The sequence below is a fragment of the Boleophthalmus pectinirostris genome, unplaced genomic scaffold (assembly GCF_026225935.1).
Source record: "Boleophthalmus pectinirostris isolate CB_2022bp ecotype Guang Dong unplaced genomic scaffold, ASM2622593v1 HiC_scaffold_9, whole genome shotgun sequence".
In the NCBI taxonomy this organism is placed as follows: domain Eukaryota; kingdom Metazoa; phylum Chordata; class Actinopteri; order Gobiiformes; family Gobiidae; genus Boleophthalmus; species Boleophthalmus pectinirostris.
The window spans coordinates 10,677,712-10,695,263 of record NW_026571541.1 but is presented as its reverse complement, the minus strand read 5'-3'; the positions used below and the strand labels follow the sequence as shown (position 1 = coordinate 10,695,263).

Genomic DNA, 17,552 nt, shown 5'->3' with positions numbered 1-17,552 from the left:
TTTCAGCTTTAAGCGTTACAAAATGACTTTCTTTGGCCGTTTCTCTTCCCCCCAGAGAGAGAGAGAGAAGAGATTAGTCATGAGCTGGACTGAACCCGGATAATGGGAGAGCGAAAGGAGCGATTCTAGGGCTAAACATGGTAGAATCAACCCGTGGACCAAATTAGGACTAAAAATATGGAGCAGGGCTGAACCAGGTCTAAACCAGCTCTAAATCAGATCTAAACCAGGTGTAAACCAAGTCTAAACCAGCTCAAAAACAAGCTCAAATCCAGCTCTACACCAGCTCTAAATCAGCTCTAAACCAGCTCTAAACCAGATCTAAATCAGCTCTACACCAGCTCTAAATCAGATCTAAATCAGCTCTAAACCAGCTCTAAATCAGATCTAAATCAGCTCTAAACCAGGTCTAAATCAGATCTAAATCAGCTCTAAACCAGATCAAATCCAGCTCTAAACCAGCTCTAAACTAGCTCAAAACTATGTATATCTAAACCATGTCTAAACCATTTTTAATCCAGCTCTAAACCAGCTCTAAATCAGATCTAAATCAGCTCTAAACCAGGTCTAAATCAGATCTAAACCAGCTCTAAACTAAATCTAAATCAGCTCTAAACCAGGTCTAAATCAGATCTACACCAGCTCTAAATCAGCTCTAAACTAAATCTAAACCAGCTCTAAACTAGCTCAAAACTATGTATATCTAAACCATGTCTAAATCATTTTTAATCCAGCTCTAAACCAGGTCTAAATCAGATCTAAACCAGCTCAAAATCAGCTCTAAACCAGATCAAATCCAGCTCTAAACCATCTCTAAACCATCTCTAAACCAGCTCTGAACCAGGTCTAAATCAGATCTTAACCAGCTCTAAACTAGATGTAAACCAGCTCTGAACCAGGTCTAAACCAGCTCTAAATCAGCTGTAAACCATCTCTAAACCAGCTCTGAACCAGGTCTAAATCAGATCTTAACCAGCTCTAAACTAGATCTAAACCAGCTCTGAACCAGGTCTAAAGATCTAAATCAGCTCAACTGAACTAATTCCTCTTGCCTTTAGCAATTACGTTGTTCAATGGGCCAAAACTCTTCTAATTTAACAGAAATGATTATCTGACAAATAAAAATATAAGAAATAATGTTTAAAGTAAATTGTGCCGAACTTGCAGATATAAGTCTCCCTTTAGTCATCAATATGGAACTCTCTCAAATAGAAATCTCTACTTCCTGTAGGTTTTCAGCTTTTCTTGACTAATTATTATATCAATTACATTTACAACATTTATCCTGCCAAATTAATTCAGCGTTAGAGAACCATCATTTACATCATTTAAGAACTGAACAAGGACGAAGTACTCAAAGTAAGATTTAAAGCAGCACTGTGTAACTTTCTGGAAATGCCTCACCTGCATGATTCCACGGAAATAGAAATTAAAATCATACTTCAGAACATTTTCCATGGAGACAGGTAAATTTGGTGTCATTCTGTGAAAGATTATAGCCAAGGGAACAGCATGTCCATGGAAACAAGCAGGAAAAAACCCTCCTCTAGACCAAGTAAGAGTCAGGTTTGTGGAGATGCAAGCCTAGTTAGAGTAAAGACACTTTAAACCAGATCTTCAGTGCAATAAAACATGTTAAAAAAAAAAGGCTTTATTTTTGTTGATTTGTGAGCGAATGAGTTGACATGTATAAGCAAAGAATAAAGCAAAATTCCAGTCAGGACTAAACCAGGATTAAAACAGAAACATTTCTCGAAACAGTTTGAGTCCCGTCTGGAAATCTGTCATCTTTGTCCTCACTTGGGCCCAGGGAAAAATAAAATGCAACCGGAGACGAGCAACACAATTAAACAGCCATATCTGTCATCTTTGGGGGAGTGATGGATGAGCCCCCTGCCCCCAGAGCTTTGACCCAGGACGGGCTCTCTCTCTCCCAGGCCTGCCGCCGCTCCGTGATTGGCTCTACCCTCCGGCTGAGATTGATCGAAACAAAAGGCCTCGATCTAATTGTTTAACAGAGATGCAACACATTAAGCCCGCCGGATGACACAACCTCCAGTTTAATCCATTTATGAAAAGATGTCTGCAACCCCATCCCTCTCCATCTCCATCCAAGACACCCACCGCCCACCCCTCACCTCGCTGTAACTCGACCCCAGACAAGTGCTCGGATTCCTGGGTGCGTTTGAACTCAATCCCCCTCTTCTGAAAGCTGCACTGCAAAAAGAAAGATCTATAGACACATTGAAATGACTACAAAGTAAGAATGTTTTATTTTTATTTGTGAAAAATTATCCACAAATCGGACTAGATTTTTTGTACTTTTTACACTTAACTTTTGGTTGGGGGTCCGTCACCTGATTGTTTCTATGGTACGTCATTGTTCTGCCTGGAATGTTCCGCAGTATGACATTAAACAAAACAACTTACATTTATTCAATTACAGGTGGTTTTATAGCTCAAAAATACCTAGAAAAACTGAGCGGGGCTGCCACTCCACAGATCTGACCTGTAACTTTTGGTTTTGGTTTTTTGGTTTGGTCTCCATGAAGACAGAAAGGTTTAATGCCATACTGTGGAACATTCCAGAGAAAGTAATAACATCTCCATGGAGGTCTCCAGGTCTAAACCAGATCTAAACCAGATCTAAACCAGCTCAAAACTAGCTCTAAACCAGCTCTATCCAAACTCTAAACCAACTCTAAACCAGGTCTAAACAAACTCTAAACCAAGTCTAAACCAGCTCTAAACAAACTCTAAACCAGCTCTAAACAAACTCTAAACAAAGCTCTAAACAAGCTCTAAACAAACTCTAAACCAAGCTAAACAGCTCTAAACTCTAAACCAACTCTAAACAGCTCTAAACAAACTCTAAACCAACTCTAAACCAGGTCTAAACCAGCTCTAAACAAACTCTAAACCAAGTCTAAACCAGCTCTAAACAAACTCTAAACCAGTCTAAACCAGCTCTAAACAAACTCTAAACCAACTCTAAACCAGGTCTAAACCAGCTCTAAACAAACTCTAAACCAAGTCTAAACCAGCTCTAAACAAACTCTAAACCAACTCTAAACCAGCTCTAAACAAACTCTAAACCAACTCTAAACCAGGTCTAAACCAGCTCTAAACAAACTCTAAACCAGGTCTAAACCAGCTCTAAACAAACTCTAAACCAAGTCTAAACCAGCTCTAAACAAACTCTAAACCAACTCTAAACCAGCTCTAAACAAACTCTAAACCAGGTCTAAACCAGCTAAACTAAACCAAACTCTAAACCAGCTCTAAACAAACTCTAAAAACCAACTCTAAACAGGTCTAAACCAGCTCTAAACAACTCTAAACCAAACTCTAAACCAGCTCTAAACAAACTCTAAACCAACTCTAAACCAGGTCTAAACCAGCTCTAAACAAACTCTAAACCAACTCTAAACCAGCTCTAAACAAACTCTAAACCAGGTCTAAACCAGCTCTAAACAAACTCTAAACCAACTCTAAACCAGCTCTAAACAAACTCTAAACCAACTCTAAACCAGGTCTAAACCAGCTCTAAACCAGCACTAAACCAGAAAAACTGTGAGCGGGATTGCCTCTCCACAGATCTGACTTGTAACTTGGTCTGGTTTAGTCTCCATAAAGATAGAAAGGTTTAATACCATACTGTGGAACATTCTAGACAAAGTAAACGCTCTCCATGGAGATGGACTCTCCACCAGAAAAGTTTCAAAATGCACCTTTAAACTACTCAATTTTTCCCCCCATGTATTTTAATATACGCAAGTCTGTGTACTGTCTAAAGTTTTATTTTATTGTCCGAGAATCAGGAAGTGCATGTTAGATGCTCGTACCTCTGATGGATAGCTGCACATCACAGTGACTACGCAACACTAGCGAATCCCATGCGTATCACTGAAATAAGAAAATAAAATTACTGAACGAAGTACAATACCGGTCAAAATTTTTAGAACACCCTAATTTTTCTACTTATTTATACATAAATATACAAAAGCATGATACAAAACATTACACTATGACTTCACAAACCTGACACAAGTATCTATTTATATCGCGCTTTTCACGAACATGCACTACTTTTAGAACAGCCTAATTTTTCCACTAAACTATTGCAGTTCAAGTCATGCAAGTTCAATGAAGAGCTTGAAATGGTACAAAAAAAGATAAAAGATACAAAACACAAGTCCAAGCTCTGCCAAAACTACCTCAGGAAAAAAGAACAAGATGGAAAAGCTTAAAAATATGGCGTGTCCAGCACAGTGTCCAGACTTAAACCCCATCGAGCTGGTTTGGGATGAACTGGACAGAAGAGTGAAGCAACCTCCAAGTGCCACACATTTATGAGAACTTCTGTAACAGACTTTGGAAGAACTTTCTGAAGAATATTTGATTTCTATTGTAAAAAGAACGAGCCACGAGTGTGTTCAGCTGTGGCTACTTCCATGAATCAAAAGTTAGGAAGAGGTTTTGGTCAACAGTAAGCGGTAAAAAACTGGAGAAAGTGTGATGTTCTAAAACTTTTGACCGGTAGAGTTAAGTACAGAGTATTGGGAGTAACATTGGCGGTGAAAACGAGAGCTGGTCTTGAAAATAAGCTATTAAAGATTGCTCAAACATGCACGAATCACTCCAAATACAACTTCAAGAAGGTGAAAGGAGAGTGGAAACAACTTTAATACAGTTAAAAGGTTTGAAAAGTCCATTTTGCGTAATAGTTCTGCTGTTCAAATCAGGTACAGCTTCTTTAGAAAAACAACTCTTTGTGCTTAAAATAAGAAACAAATCTGATCAAATCAAATCTCTTGCTTGAATTAAGAACAAAAAAAAGCTGAAACTATCAAATCAGGTAATATATTTAAAACATACGTAACTGACCTAGATCTTCATTTTGCAGTGTAGTGTGTTTTGTTAGCATTAGCTTCGGGGCTAGTCTCCGTGGAGCCACAGCGAAGACGATGTATATGATGTCGTAGATAATCTAATCATAATCGCTAGACCCCAGACCCCTCATTAATCATCCCAACTGTAATTTTTTAAAAGGCAGATGCTCGGGTTACAGTTTCGCACCGGACCAAAGGTTAAAAATGATCCAGACTTCGGACTTTGAAGACAAGATTTTAGGGTCGTTACCGAAACTCCACCGCTACGGAATTTGTGAGTGCTCAGTTACAACCTGAAGAACGCATCTCCTTATTTGGTTTTGCAAAAAGGAGATTTATTGTTGGAAACGGTGATCAAATTTGAGTAAAGCCAGGTAGGAAAACCAAAACTACATCTAGTGTAACTGTATGCATGAAATTATATAAAATCCTTGTTATCTCATAGGCCACGTTTACATGACATGTTTTTAATTCCGAATTAATTGCCCAGAATTAAAATATTCTACTTTGAATTTATGTGAAAATAATAATTCTGAATTGAGGTTTACATGGAAAACACTTAAAATCGCCATTATTTAATTCTGCTCAACGTCTGGGGGTCGAGAAGGGTTCTGTTTGGACCTTGGGTGCATGAACGTATTTACGTCGACCAGGAAAAAAACACACACATTTCAGCTGCTTTGGGCTTTTTTGTCATCTCGGTTTGTTGTCACACCACGGACACAAACACAATCCAAACTTTTTCGCAGTTGTGCCCATGAAAATTAAGCAGCAGCTCGAGAATTCTTTCATCACGCTTTACGTCTGTCAGCTGAGGAGGGGGAGGGAAGAGTGTCTGAGAAGGGAGAAAGAAAAACTGAGTCAACGGCTGCTCTACCTCAGCCCACTCCCACATCCCACTCACAAATCCAAAGAAGAGTGGATGAAAGTCCGAAGCGAGGACGTCAAAAGGGCGACCCAACGAGCATGCACTGAACGACCGGAATTATTTTTAAGAAGCGTAAATGTTTACTTGCCTGATTCATCGGCCGGTTTCACTTCGTAGAAACCGTCTGTCCTCGCAGCATTAAAATGATTTCGCTCAACAGTAGGCAGATACTTTTTATCATTTAACCAATCGCTGCTATTTGGTCGTGACATATGTAATGTGCCACTAACAGAGCTAACTGGTATATTAAGCTTTTCCCAAGTCCTGTAGGAAGAAGGGCAATAACATTGTTCCACTTGATAAAATTCATCAAACATTCTCTTTGTTCCGGCTTTAAATCCTCGATCTCCGGAATTGTTGCCAACACAGAATGTTTGGCTCTTCACTGATTTGCTGGTGTCCGAACTCACACTTCCGGGGTTTTTGTAAACCGTTTAGTGTATTCAGATTTCTCACCTAGTCACTGGAGAGAAATGAAATTGAGCGGAGGTTTCAGCCTGGCTAAATGTTTACATGATCGAGGAAAGAATTAATTTGGCTTTAAAATCGGAATAAACCACTTGCTTTGGAATTAAGTTTAATTCTGAATAATAATTTACATGCTCTTTTTAAAGCAGATTACATTTTTATTCGGAATTAAAGCTGTCATGTAAACATGGCAATAAAGCCGTTATGCAAAATCGACTTTTCAGAGGTTTTAGCCATGTTAAAGTAGTTTCCCTTCTCATTTATCCTCTCGAAGTTGTATTTGGGGTGATTCGTCCCCGTTTGAGCAACGTTTAATCACTTTTTTTCAAGACACCATTTTGTTTATGAACTCCCATTTTCACCAGTACCGGTACATGCTCACTTTTTTGTACTTGTTTACTGTACTTCTTTGTTCTCTAGTTGTATTTTCTTAATCGGTGATACACGTAGGATTCATCAGCGTCACTAGCCGTTCTGTTTCACGTCTCTTTGTTGTGATGACATTTACGACGACGTCAGCTCCCGTTGGGCACCTCGGATTTTCTAACGTGGAAACGAGTGGACTTTAGAACAATACTGCGATCGCGTCTTTGATTTATTTTAGTTTTTTACCTTTTATTTATTGGTGTTTTTACTCTTATTCGATTTGATAACCACTGCTATTATATCCCCATATATGTATTATGCAACACTTTAAAAATTGTTTTGTTTATGAAGCGTGCCAGATAAATAAAGTGGATTAGATTGGATTAAACGTACAAATTATAACATTTTGATCCACGGGTGTCATAGCTATACTAGTGTAGCAGACACAAGTGCAATATGACTTCTTTAAGAGTGATTCAGGCTTAGTAACTTAATTGAGGGGTTAAAAAGGATTAGGATTATATAAGTAAGACTGAATCATTCTTGCTATTACTATTTAATCATTACAAATTGTTCACGCTCTATTTAAAGTGTAGTTATTATTAATCAACAATTGTAAACCAGGACTTTAAATGTCTATGGCAGGTTGGACCACACCAGCTACAAATTAGAATTTTCTTTTCCCAATTTGTCCATTTTGTAAGTTCAAAATTGTACTTCCTGGTTGGAAATCATAACTTCACGCGAGGGAATTCCGTGGTCGCGTCTCATTTCTCTTTCCTTCGCTTCGATTCTGGGTGAGGAAGTCCCGCCGGCAGAGGAGACAACAGCGAAGACAGAGGATATTAACTCCACAGTGAGACCTGCAAAGTTTGATGATTTTATCTGATGTCGCCTCCCGAAGCCTCCCTCATGTTTACTCCTTACTTCGGTGGTTTTCTTTGGGACAAGGCTTCATATGACACAATTGAATGACAGCTGAGTCGTGGAAGATCGAGGAGAGGAAGCAAGGAGAAGGAAGCGAGGAAAGAGAATTGAAACGCGGCCATGGAAAAACTGTTACCTAAACTGGACCAAAACTATTATTTGATGAATAACAAAATAAAAAAACACCTTTATATTGTTGAAATCATGTTTAAAGTATCATATAGTAAAAAATTTGAAACTGGTGCCAGCGATCGCATTCTTAATAATAATAATAATGATTGTGTATGCCTTAGCAACTTGCTTTGTTCAGAAAAGTAAAAAAAAAAAAAATTAAAAAGTTCTAGGAATTGACAAACTGCACTGAAAGTTACTGTTTTTGATTGAGATTCTCATTTTTATATCAAACAGCATAACCCTGGCAGTGACATGACATTTGAGTTTTGTATTTGGTTTGATTAGATTTTTTCAGTTGAGATTTACACTGAATACTTTCTTTTACTGCTGCTGATCACATGCACTTTACTTTTGAATTCAATTCATTAAGTCAAAAATCTAGGAATTGACAAACTGCACTGAAATTGGTTCTTTATTTGAGTAAAATTCTCCAAAGGAAGAAGTATAAACATGGAATTTACAGACTAGTTCCCTGCTCCTGTATAGAGAAATGCTGTTTGCACAACAAATGTATGGCACTTTTGTTTACATTTCCAATAAAAGTGCACTATATGCTACTTTTTAAGTCATTAATTGGTTCTGTGTATAACATGCGATTAATGCGATTAATATTTTTTTATTTTAGCCCAGCGCTGCAAGTGAATTTCTTGTGTAAATTGTGCTGAACTTTTGGACAAAATTCTCCTAATGTGATGGCATCAGTATGGCACTCTCTAAAACAGAACTCTCTACTTTTTTTTCTTCACAAATTTCTTCTTGATTTGTGTAAAAGTATAATTTATATTTACAGCCGACATTATTCTACCAAATTAAGTAAAAATATGAGAATCATCAGAACATCATACTCACTTTATCCAGATCTAAACTGATTCTAAGCTCAGACTTTATGAACTCTTGACAAAAACCAATCAAACCTGATATGAAATTACACAAATAACATCTTTGCATTATCCTCTATTGGATCTTATCTTATCTTACATCCTTTTTGCCGCCCCAGTCGCCCTTGAATACGTATACCATTACCCCTAACCGTCTAAAATGAGCTCTTTACCTTTTTACCTTTTGTGTTTTGTGGAGCGCAAATCAATTGGCTTTCATTAAACCCCAGTGAACGATGTTATCTCCACTCTTTTGTGCCTCGGCCGATAATGAGGCCATATTTCACAGGCTACGTTCTGCTCCCGCGCTGGACGCCTTTAGCACGTGAAGGTTAAAGCGCTGATAATGCCTCACGCGCTTGTCTCCACCCGCCCCAGTGTCACCGCGTCGCAAATCAAACACACTTCATCTTCGGAGAGCGTGACGGAGCTGGAAGTGGGTGATACAGTGATCACTTCCAGACAAAAGGCAGATCCAGACACTAAAAATATGCAAATGTGAACTGAAACTTGTAATATTATTGACATGGCATGACAACAGATGTGGGTGGTCCAGAGGCACATTTACTCGAATAACTTTTTAGGTTTTCAGAGGAGTTTTATGTACAGTGATTGGTCCCAGACACAGACAAATCCAGAAGGGGGAAGAGATAGACACTAAAAATATGCAAACGTAACTTGAACTGTACCTTATGGATAATGGATAACAACAGATGTGGGTAGTCCAGGATTACATTTACTGAATTATTTGTACTTGATTCTTCAGATAAAAGAGTTATCTTACTTTTGAGAGGACTGTAGCAGCACCTACTTAATATTTTTTCATTGAAGTAACAGTACGGTTGGTAAGTTTGGTTTTCGTCCCACTGTGAGTAAGGCTTAGAATACAGGGCTTAATGCTCAATTTGAATTTTTTGTGAAATCCAATTTTTTTCACATTTCTAATTAAATGCCACTTGTATGTGATCTCCAGTGTGAACTTTAAACTCCTCCAAAGTGTCCCGCATGTGCACTGGAGGACACGACGATGTCACATGCAGAGAGCGAGCTCAGAGTTTACGGAAGTCGCCTAAACGCTGGGCTTGTCTCCCAAAATACGGTCTAGTTCTTCGTAAAATGGACAGGTTACACGTCCACGGCCGCTCCGTTTGTTTGAGTCTTTAGCCTCCTTGTATTTGGTTCGCAGGCTCTTTATTTTTTTCGTTGACATTGGAGCAGGACCGCCTGTAGAACATTTCTTTGGCAATCATTTCAAAAATCGCCTGGTACCGATAAGACCCTCCAATTTGGCCTGAATACAAGGATCCCCCCAAATATTAATGAACTCACAAACCTCGCTTTCCCTTCACTGACTAGACTCTGAGCCTGACGTGTAGGTGAGATGAATGTGACCTGGCCGTTCAGACTGAAGTTGTCAGGGTTCATGTTTGTAGTGGTTATATTTGCTCATTTTGGTGTTTTATTGACATTAGTCGTGTCTGCTTGTAGTTTTGAATTTTACTTCCTGTCTTGATTGTTTGCCCCGCCCTACTGTGTTCACCTGTGTCTGTGTGCTTTTGTACCCTGTGTTCTCCTCTGCCCTTTGTTGGTCCGTCGTCACTGTCAGAGTCTCATCTTGTCTCGTGTCATGGCACAAGTCAAGAGTTTTGCAAAGTCACAGTTTCGAGTTTTGGATTTTTTGGATTTATGGATTTGTTATTAAATACTTTAAAGCAGTCCTGCATTTTGGGTCCTCCCTCTGTTTCTACCTGACAGAAGTCACATGTCAAATGATCGGATATATATCAGTTTTAGGAGCACATATCCAAGTGGCCTGGGTTGCGTTTAAAAAAATTGGATCTGTGCCATTAAAAGATCAGAAACAGGTTGCGTAGGGGTGAAAAAATCTGATTTGGGTCACTTCAGGCTACAGTCTGAACGTCACCTAAGTCTACAAGTAACAAAAGCTTTATGTTAACAATATGAAATGATTAGAACATTTGTGTTTCTTGCACTGCTCCTTCAGTTTCCACTTTTTCTCGTTTTTCTATCCACTGAAAATACCAGGTTTTGTGCGTTATTTGGTGTGTTGTCCCTCATATTACACTACAGTAACTTCAAATTATGAATCAGATGCTATAATTTTCAATCAGGGATAGTCACCGTTAGCTGTTTCTCTGGGTAAAAAGTGTGTCCCTGAAGTTGCTTGCATATGGTTCTCGAAATGACATCATTCAATCTATTTTGTTTTTAATCTCAAAAAGCTTGATTTTTTTTTTTTCATATATTTTCTTATATATAATTTCAGTTTTAAGATCCCCAAATGTCCTGAGGTGGTTTCATGGTGTGAAAACATTTGACTCTTTCTTCTAAATTCAAATAAAACTTTTTTTTGTTCTTTTTTTATCCGACCCGGTGCCAGACTCACATACAGACAGAAGTGATTGCCTCATCGCCTGGCTCAGTTCTGGTGTTTCACAGCAGGAGCTACAGACTCTGTGACTCCACTGTTTCAAAATATGACTCTTCCACAAAACGTCATGCTTAAAGTACATATGACATATTAGACTACACAATCACTAATATTTCAGATTTGACTAAGAATCTTTCTGAGTTTTCTAGTTTTTAAATTGTGCTGTTTATAATTTGACTTCCTGGTTGGACACAGGCCGCAGATATGACACGCGTACAGGTATAATTCAATAACTGTTACCTAGCAACCATAATGTTTACAAGGCCAAAACCTGTCTAAATTGCATTATAGTTATGATTAGACTAATGCAAATAAATGACAACGCCTTTATTTTGTTAAATGGAAGTTTAAACTGTAAATCTTGCATGTAAATTAGATTTTGGATGGAATTTTTTTTGTTGATGTTAAAGGTAGAGGTATTTCGTTTTAGTACTCACTGCTACTTCCTGTATTTTTGTACTTTTTTTTTCAAATTTTCACAAACTGCCACTTAAGCCGAATGTACACTGTGCGATTTTTGGCCCTTTTTGAGCTGAGTTTTCATTCATGCAACAGTTTTTGGGTAGCCAGGCTGGCTAGTGCCTAAACTCAATTCCATTTCTCTACAGCGACTAGGTCAGGAATCAGAATACACTAGTTTACAAAAAACACAGAAGTGCGAGTTCAGGCACCAGCCAATCTGCGAAGAGACATACATTCTGTGTCAGGCCACGATTCCCGAGATTAAGGATTTAAAGCCAGAACAAAGAGAATGTTGGTGAATTTCATCAAGGGGAAAGATGTTATTGCCCGTCTTCCTACGGGATTTGGCAAAAGCTTAATATACCAGTTAGCCTTGTTAGTGGCGCGTTACATATGTCACGACCAAATAGCACCGATTGGGTAAATGAAAAAAGTACCTGCCTACCATGGAGCGAGCGAATCCTAATGCTGTGAGGTCAGACGGTTTCTACGAAGTGAAACCAGCTGATGAATAAGGCTAGTTTTTGGGATCGGGCCGAGTTTTCTCTTAATCATGTGTTGTGTTTCATGGAGTATACACGGGATAACGAGAATCGATTAATACCTCACAACCAGCTCCCGATCGGCAATCATAGGTCGCAAGAATATCAAACCTGTTCGAAATGAGGGTTTGGCACTGTTGATGTAGTCCGTATAGTGTAAGAACATGAATCGTGAGCTGTGAACTTTTAAACCCTGCGATTTGCTTGTACAGTTTGAGGTGGAGCTGAGTGAAATAATCGAAAATATCGCACAGTGTATTGGTATGTATGCATTTTGTAACTTTTCTGGTGGAGAGCCCGTCAAATGCTTTTCTTTGTGGAAATTTGGTTGCTTCATCTGGAATGTTTCACAGTAAACCTTTCTATCTTCATGGAGACCAAACCAGTTCCAAGATTTGTCAGATTGTCTGTTTTTTTAGGTGTTTTTGAGCTATAAAACCACCTGTAATTGAATAAATATAAGGTAGAGCTGTTTAATGTCATACTGTGGAACATTCCAGGCAGAAGAATATAGACATATCCATAGAAACAAGCAGGTGATGGACCTTCAACCAGAAAAATGACACAATGCGCCTTTAACTGTGATGTAAAACTACAATAAATATTCACCACAAGGACTATCCCAGCAAACCGAGTCATAATTAGAAAAACATGAAAACTGCCATTTGTACTTTGAAAAAATACTTAATCCTTCTTTTCCTTTTTCTTTAGCTCCGTCTCCAGTGACGTCCATCCAAGCGAAGGACATCACCAGACACACCATCTCTCTGGCGTGGCAGGCACCGGAGCGAGCCAATGGGGTCATCCTGGAGTACGAGGTCAAATACTATGAAAAGGTAATGTCCCGCAGTGAAACTTTAATAGGGGTTTATATAGAGGAAAAGGGCTTCGGGCTATGGAGTGATGGAGTGATGTTGTATGTGTATGTTTTGACCATTTTGTGGGTTCGATTTTCCATTCATACACACACAAAGTTGTAAAGAAAAGGTTGTTGACTTGGCACAGAAGATTTACTATAACATCTTTTGTTGTGTTTCAGTGGTTTACATTTTTATTTATTTATTTGTCTTTATTTATTTTTTCAACCAAGCGTGAGTCTTGCAGAAACATTCTCTTTTGCGTTTCTGATCTCTGTGATCATGTTTCCTCGTCACAAACATACCTGGAGTTGTGTTTTGTTTCATTCACATATGTTTAATACACAAACCGTGCATATTTAGGCTGAGTTTGAGTTCTTTTTTCAAACTGAAGTCACTTTATTCCTCCTTGTGATGTAATGCAGTAATACAGGATGTGTTCCCCTGTGTTTTTAAGATTATACACCTTCACTAAAATCATTTGGACAATTTCAGGCTGGAATCGCAAATCTCTACTTAACAAAATGCAAAAGGTAACTGTTAACTTGATGGAACAAAGTATTCTGAGCTTTTGAGGTGAAGACAGACAAAAATAAAATGCAGGATTACTCAAACATGCGTGATTGAAACAAAACAAAAATCCAGATACGTTTTTGATGAGGAAACATTATAACATGATTAGAAGCTCACAAGGGTCATTTTTGTGTTATATAAGACCTTATTGTGTGTTATTGCGTGTGTTATATTGTGAATATAAAACAAAAACACATGACGATTCCATTTTTGTTTACAGGACCAGAATGAACGCAGCTACAGGATCATCAAAACGGCGTCCCGTCACACGGACATTAAAGGGTTGACCCCGCTCACGTCGTACGTCTTTCACGTCAGAGCTCGGACCGCCGCCGGGTACGGAGACTTCAGCGCTCCCTTTGAGTTCATGACTAACTCTGGTAAGTCGGGCTTTTGTGCGTCTCACCGCAACACACCCAGATACACAACGAGGGCACGGGGACAACCAGAGTGAGACTTTCTGTTTTCAAAAGGCTTTACAGAATAAGAAAGAGATTAAAATCATAATCAAAATACAAATAATCATCATAAAATTAATATTAAAGGTACACTATGTAACTTTTTAGTGGGGGCTCATCATGTGCTTGTCAAAAATGTTACACAGTGGCATTTTAACATTAGAATTGGACTATGGTGGCTACAGTTTTAGTGTCTAGCAGGATCCCGTTTGTTGAGCGAGAGGTACAGAAGACAAACAGACTGAGCTCGCACTTTCTTGTTCTTGTGGCTTTACGCAACATCACGTCTTGATCGCTTTGCAGTGGAAGGTGTTTCTTGGCGAACAGTTGGTGCCTTTCGCTTTGGCGTTGAGTTTTTAAATTCGTAACCAAGGTGGAGCGAGGGATCGGCATTTTACTTTGTTGGCGCTCCACATACAAAATGTTCACTGCAAACTCGGGATGATTTAGGCGGTCAAAGGTTTTGGTCCTTCCTGTGTATCAATCCTGCCCATTGTCTTTGCCTTTCACTATTTTTCAATTCCTTTGGGAAGGGAAACAGTTTGAACGGAGGTTTGCAGTCACACACATCTGATTCCCTTTTGCATTTACGGAGTTCGCAAACAAATTTCTCGAGCCATTTTCTGGTGTTAGGACATCCAACAACCACACGATGTCTGAATCCCAAAACTAAAATATGACAATATCAGAACCAGAAACAAAAGCGAAATGGTTCAAAAAACTAGAAAAGACCCAGTGGGAAAAAAACATGGAGGTTTAATGCTCGCTTTTTAGGAAAATCCTTCCCAGTATGCATTGCGCAATGACCGGAAGTCCGAAATTCTTGATGCATCTATTCCAGAGTGGTGTATGGGCTTTAAAAACACAAAGGAGCACTTCCTTCCCATGGCATCACTATGTAGAACTGCGTGTTTTCAGTTTGTTAGAAGAACTCAGCCTAAATATGTAAGATTTGAGTATTAAACGTGTGTGAATGAAACAAAACACAACTCGAGGTATGTTCGTGACAAGGAAACAACGTTATAATATGGGCTTTTGAACATACATCCGATCTGAAGAGGGATTATAATGTTGGTAGTCACAGTAGAGTAAGCACAGGTGTCCCTTTTGTGAAGCCAGAGAAGCTACTTAATTATAAACATGGTACAAAAACACACAGCCTATTGGCCTGTCATTGTCTGTAAATGAGTCATGCAGAATGGGGCTGTTGACGGGCTGCGCTGGTAAAATGGAGGCACAGGAGCATTTGAAATACTGTGTAAAACATGTGGGTGTGAGCGCCTAATGGTTTGAGCCTGGTTTCGAGACGTAGACTTGGGTTGGTCCGGTTATTGTTCCGGCTTAGTCCTTCTCAAGTCCAGCTTTATCTCGGGGTTTAGTTCCAATATTAATGCGTATGCAAGTGTGAACTCACCCTTAAAGATCTGACCAGGACAAAAAAGGACTAAACCAGATTAAATAAGGAGTAAATCAGGTTTCAGATGTAAACCAGTGCCATACCCGGGTTTGAATAAGGACTTTAATGTAATGGTTTTCAAGCTGTGGTGCAAGTACTTAACCGGTTTGCCTTTTATGTATACTTTATAAAATGTTATTCCAAATTCATATCCATCGATAAGTCCAATGAGAGACTAGGGATGCACCGATCCAGCTTTTTCAGTTCTGATACGATTCTGATACTCTGGTTTTAAGTATGTGCTGATTCCCGATATCAGCCGATACCAGCACAGACTGAAAAGTGCATTTATTTCCTTTAAACTAAAAAAAAAAATAAGACAAAACTGATCCAAATGTGTTATGTAGCTGTAATTTATCAGAATAGAAGTCCGTGAAAAAAGGTCAAACATTATGAGGGTTTCTATGCCGATTACGACCAGTTAATATTACTTATTACTGTATTATACTTTCTATTACTTATTGTTTATGTCCAAAGTAATTCCAAAGTAATATGTCTAAGTAATAAGTCTAAGTTCCCTTGTGGATCAATAAAGTCTGTCTAAATCTAAGTCTAAAGAGAATATCAACTGAACCGATATTTTGAAGCTGATATCCAATCCAGTAAATGGTCCAGTACCGGTATCGGATTGGTGCATTCCTAGTTTAGACCTGGTTTAGTTCTGTTTTATCATCTTAATATGATATGTCGCAGTGTTTTTTTGGGGGGTTTTTTTTTACCATTAAACTTACAAATTATTCAAATTATTAATCTAGGTATGAACTGACCCACATTTTCAAATAGATATTAAATAAAAAAAATAAAAATAAATAAATAAATATACAAATAATAATATAGTAATAGTATATGGATTTTTTTTTAAATTTAGTGTTAAAATTGAGTCTCACAGAATCAATTTTAACATTTTCTCAGGGTTTATATGAGTCCAATCTGTTCTAGAGTTAATTTAACATTTTTGGAAAATGTTAATTAAGTAACACTGGACCAAAGTTCCTGTTTAACCCCAAAATCAATAGTTATATTAAGTATTTGAGAGTAAACGTATAATACTTTGAAGGGTTATCCTGATTTAGTGAACCAACACACAGAGGTGTTTTATTTTTACACTTTATTTTAGTTAATTTAAGATGAAGTTATGTACAAAAGTGTTTCAAACTGGTCTTCTCTGGTGCCAAATTAACACTAAGGGAAGTTGAATTAACACTAAGGGCAGTTGAATTAACATTTGGGGACTTTGAATTAACACTAGGGAAAGTTGAATTAACTTCAACCATATCAACTCTGGCACATAACCCCAACTCGAACCCCCATTTAATTTTCAAATAGTTAAAATAACACTTTTTCAGAAATATTTTACCCTGAAATTTTAACCCTCCAGTTTTTGCTGTGTGTACACTTTTAAATAACTCTAATGTACTGACTTTCTCCCTGTTTTCCACAGTCCCCGCCCCGATCATTGGAGATGGAGCTAACTCGACCGTCCTGCTGGTGTCCGTCGTGGGCAGCGTGGTCCTCCTCCTCATCCTCATCAGCGCTTTCGTCATCAGCCGCAGGTAAGACTTCCCGTTTCCTGTACCTCCCCAAGATGTCCGACGTCTTGGTTAGCACTGTCAGCACACACAGTAGACGGATGATGTGTTGCCGCCGGCGACGTGATTGACAGGTCAGACAGCGGCCCAGATGTAATCGGAAAGCTCCAAGCTGTCATCTCTGCCCTGCCTTTTTATGTAACTCCGGTTTAAAGTTTTTTTTCACGCTGAGTTATTGAGAAAACTGGTTTGGAAATATGCAAAAATAATACGATTTTACCCGATTTTTTTGCTCAGAGAGAGAGAACGAGAGGAAGTGAGAAAGATTGGAGAGAAAAAGCGAGAGAAGGGCATCAGGTGGATTTGTAGTCGTCCAATCAGAGCTGGTTAGCGGTGAACAGGACAGTCACAGATAGGATTACATGCATATGGGGCTTTCTCTCCTCGGGCTGTTAATCATTTCCTATAGCTGTCTAATGTGTGTGTGTTTGCGCGTGTTTGTGTGTGTGCGTGTGTGTGTGTGTGTGACTGTGGGGGAAGGGAGAGGAATCAATTTCAGTATGTTTATCTGACTGGAATAGAGCAGGGCA

At 38.7% G+C, this 17,552-nt stretch overlaps 1 protein-coding gene across 1 annotated transcript in view; it reads left to right on the top strand.

Moving 5' to 3' along the window:
• Positions 1-17,552, top strand: part of epha4l (eph receptor A4, like) — a 143,071-nt gene that overhangs the window by 91,007 nt on the left and 34,512 nt on the right. Inside the window, exons 6-8 of the mRNA XM_020918581.2 lie at positions 12,801-12,925; positions 13,740-13,899; positions 16,875-16,986. Coding sequence (XP_020774240.1) covers positions 12,801-12,925; positions 13,740-13,899; positions 16,875-16,986 — 397 coding nt within the window. The remainder of the gene's footprint in view (positions 1-12,800; positions 12,926-13,739; positions 13,900-16,874; positions 16,987-17,552) is intronic.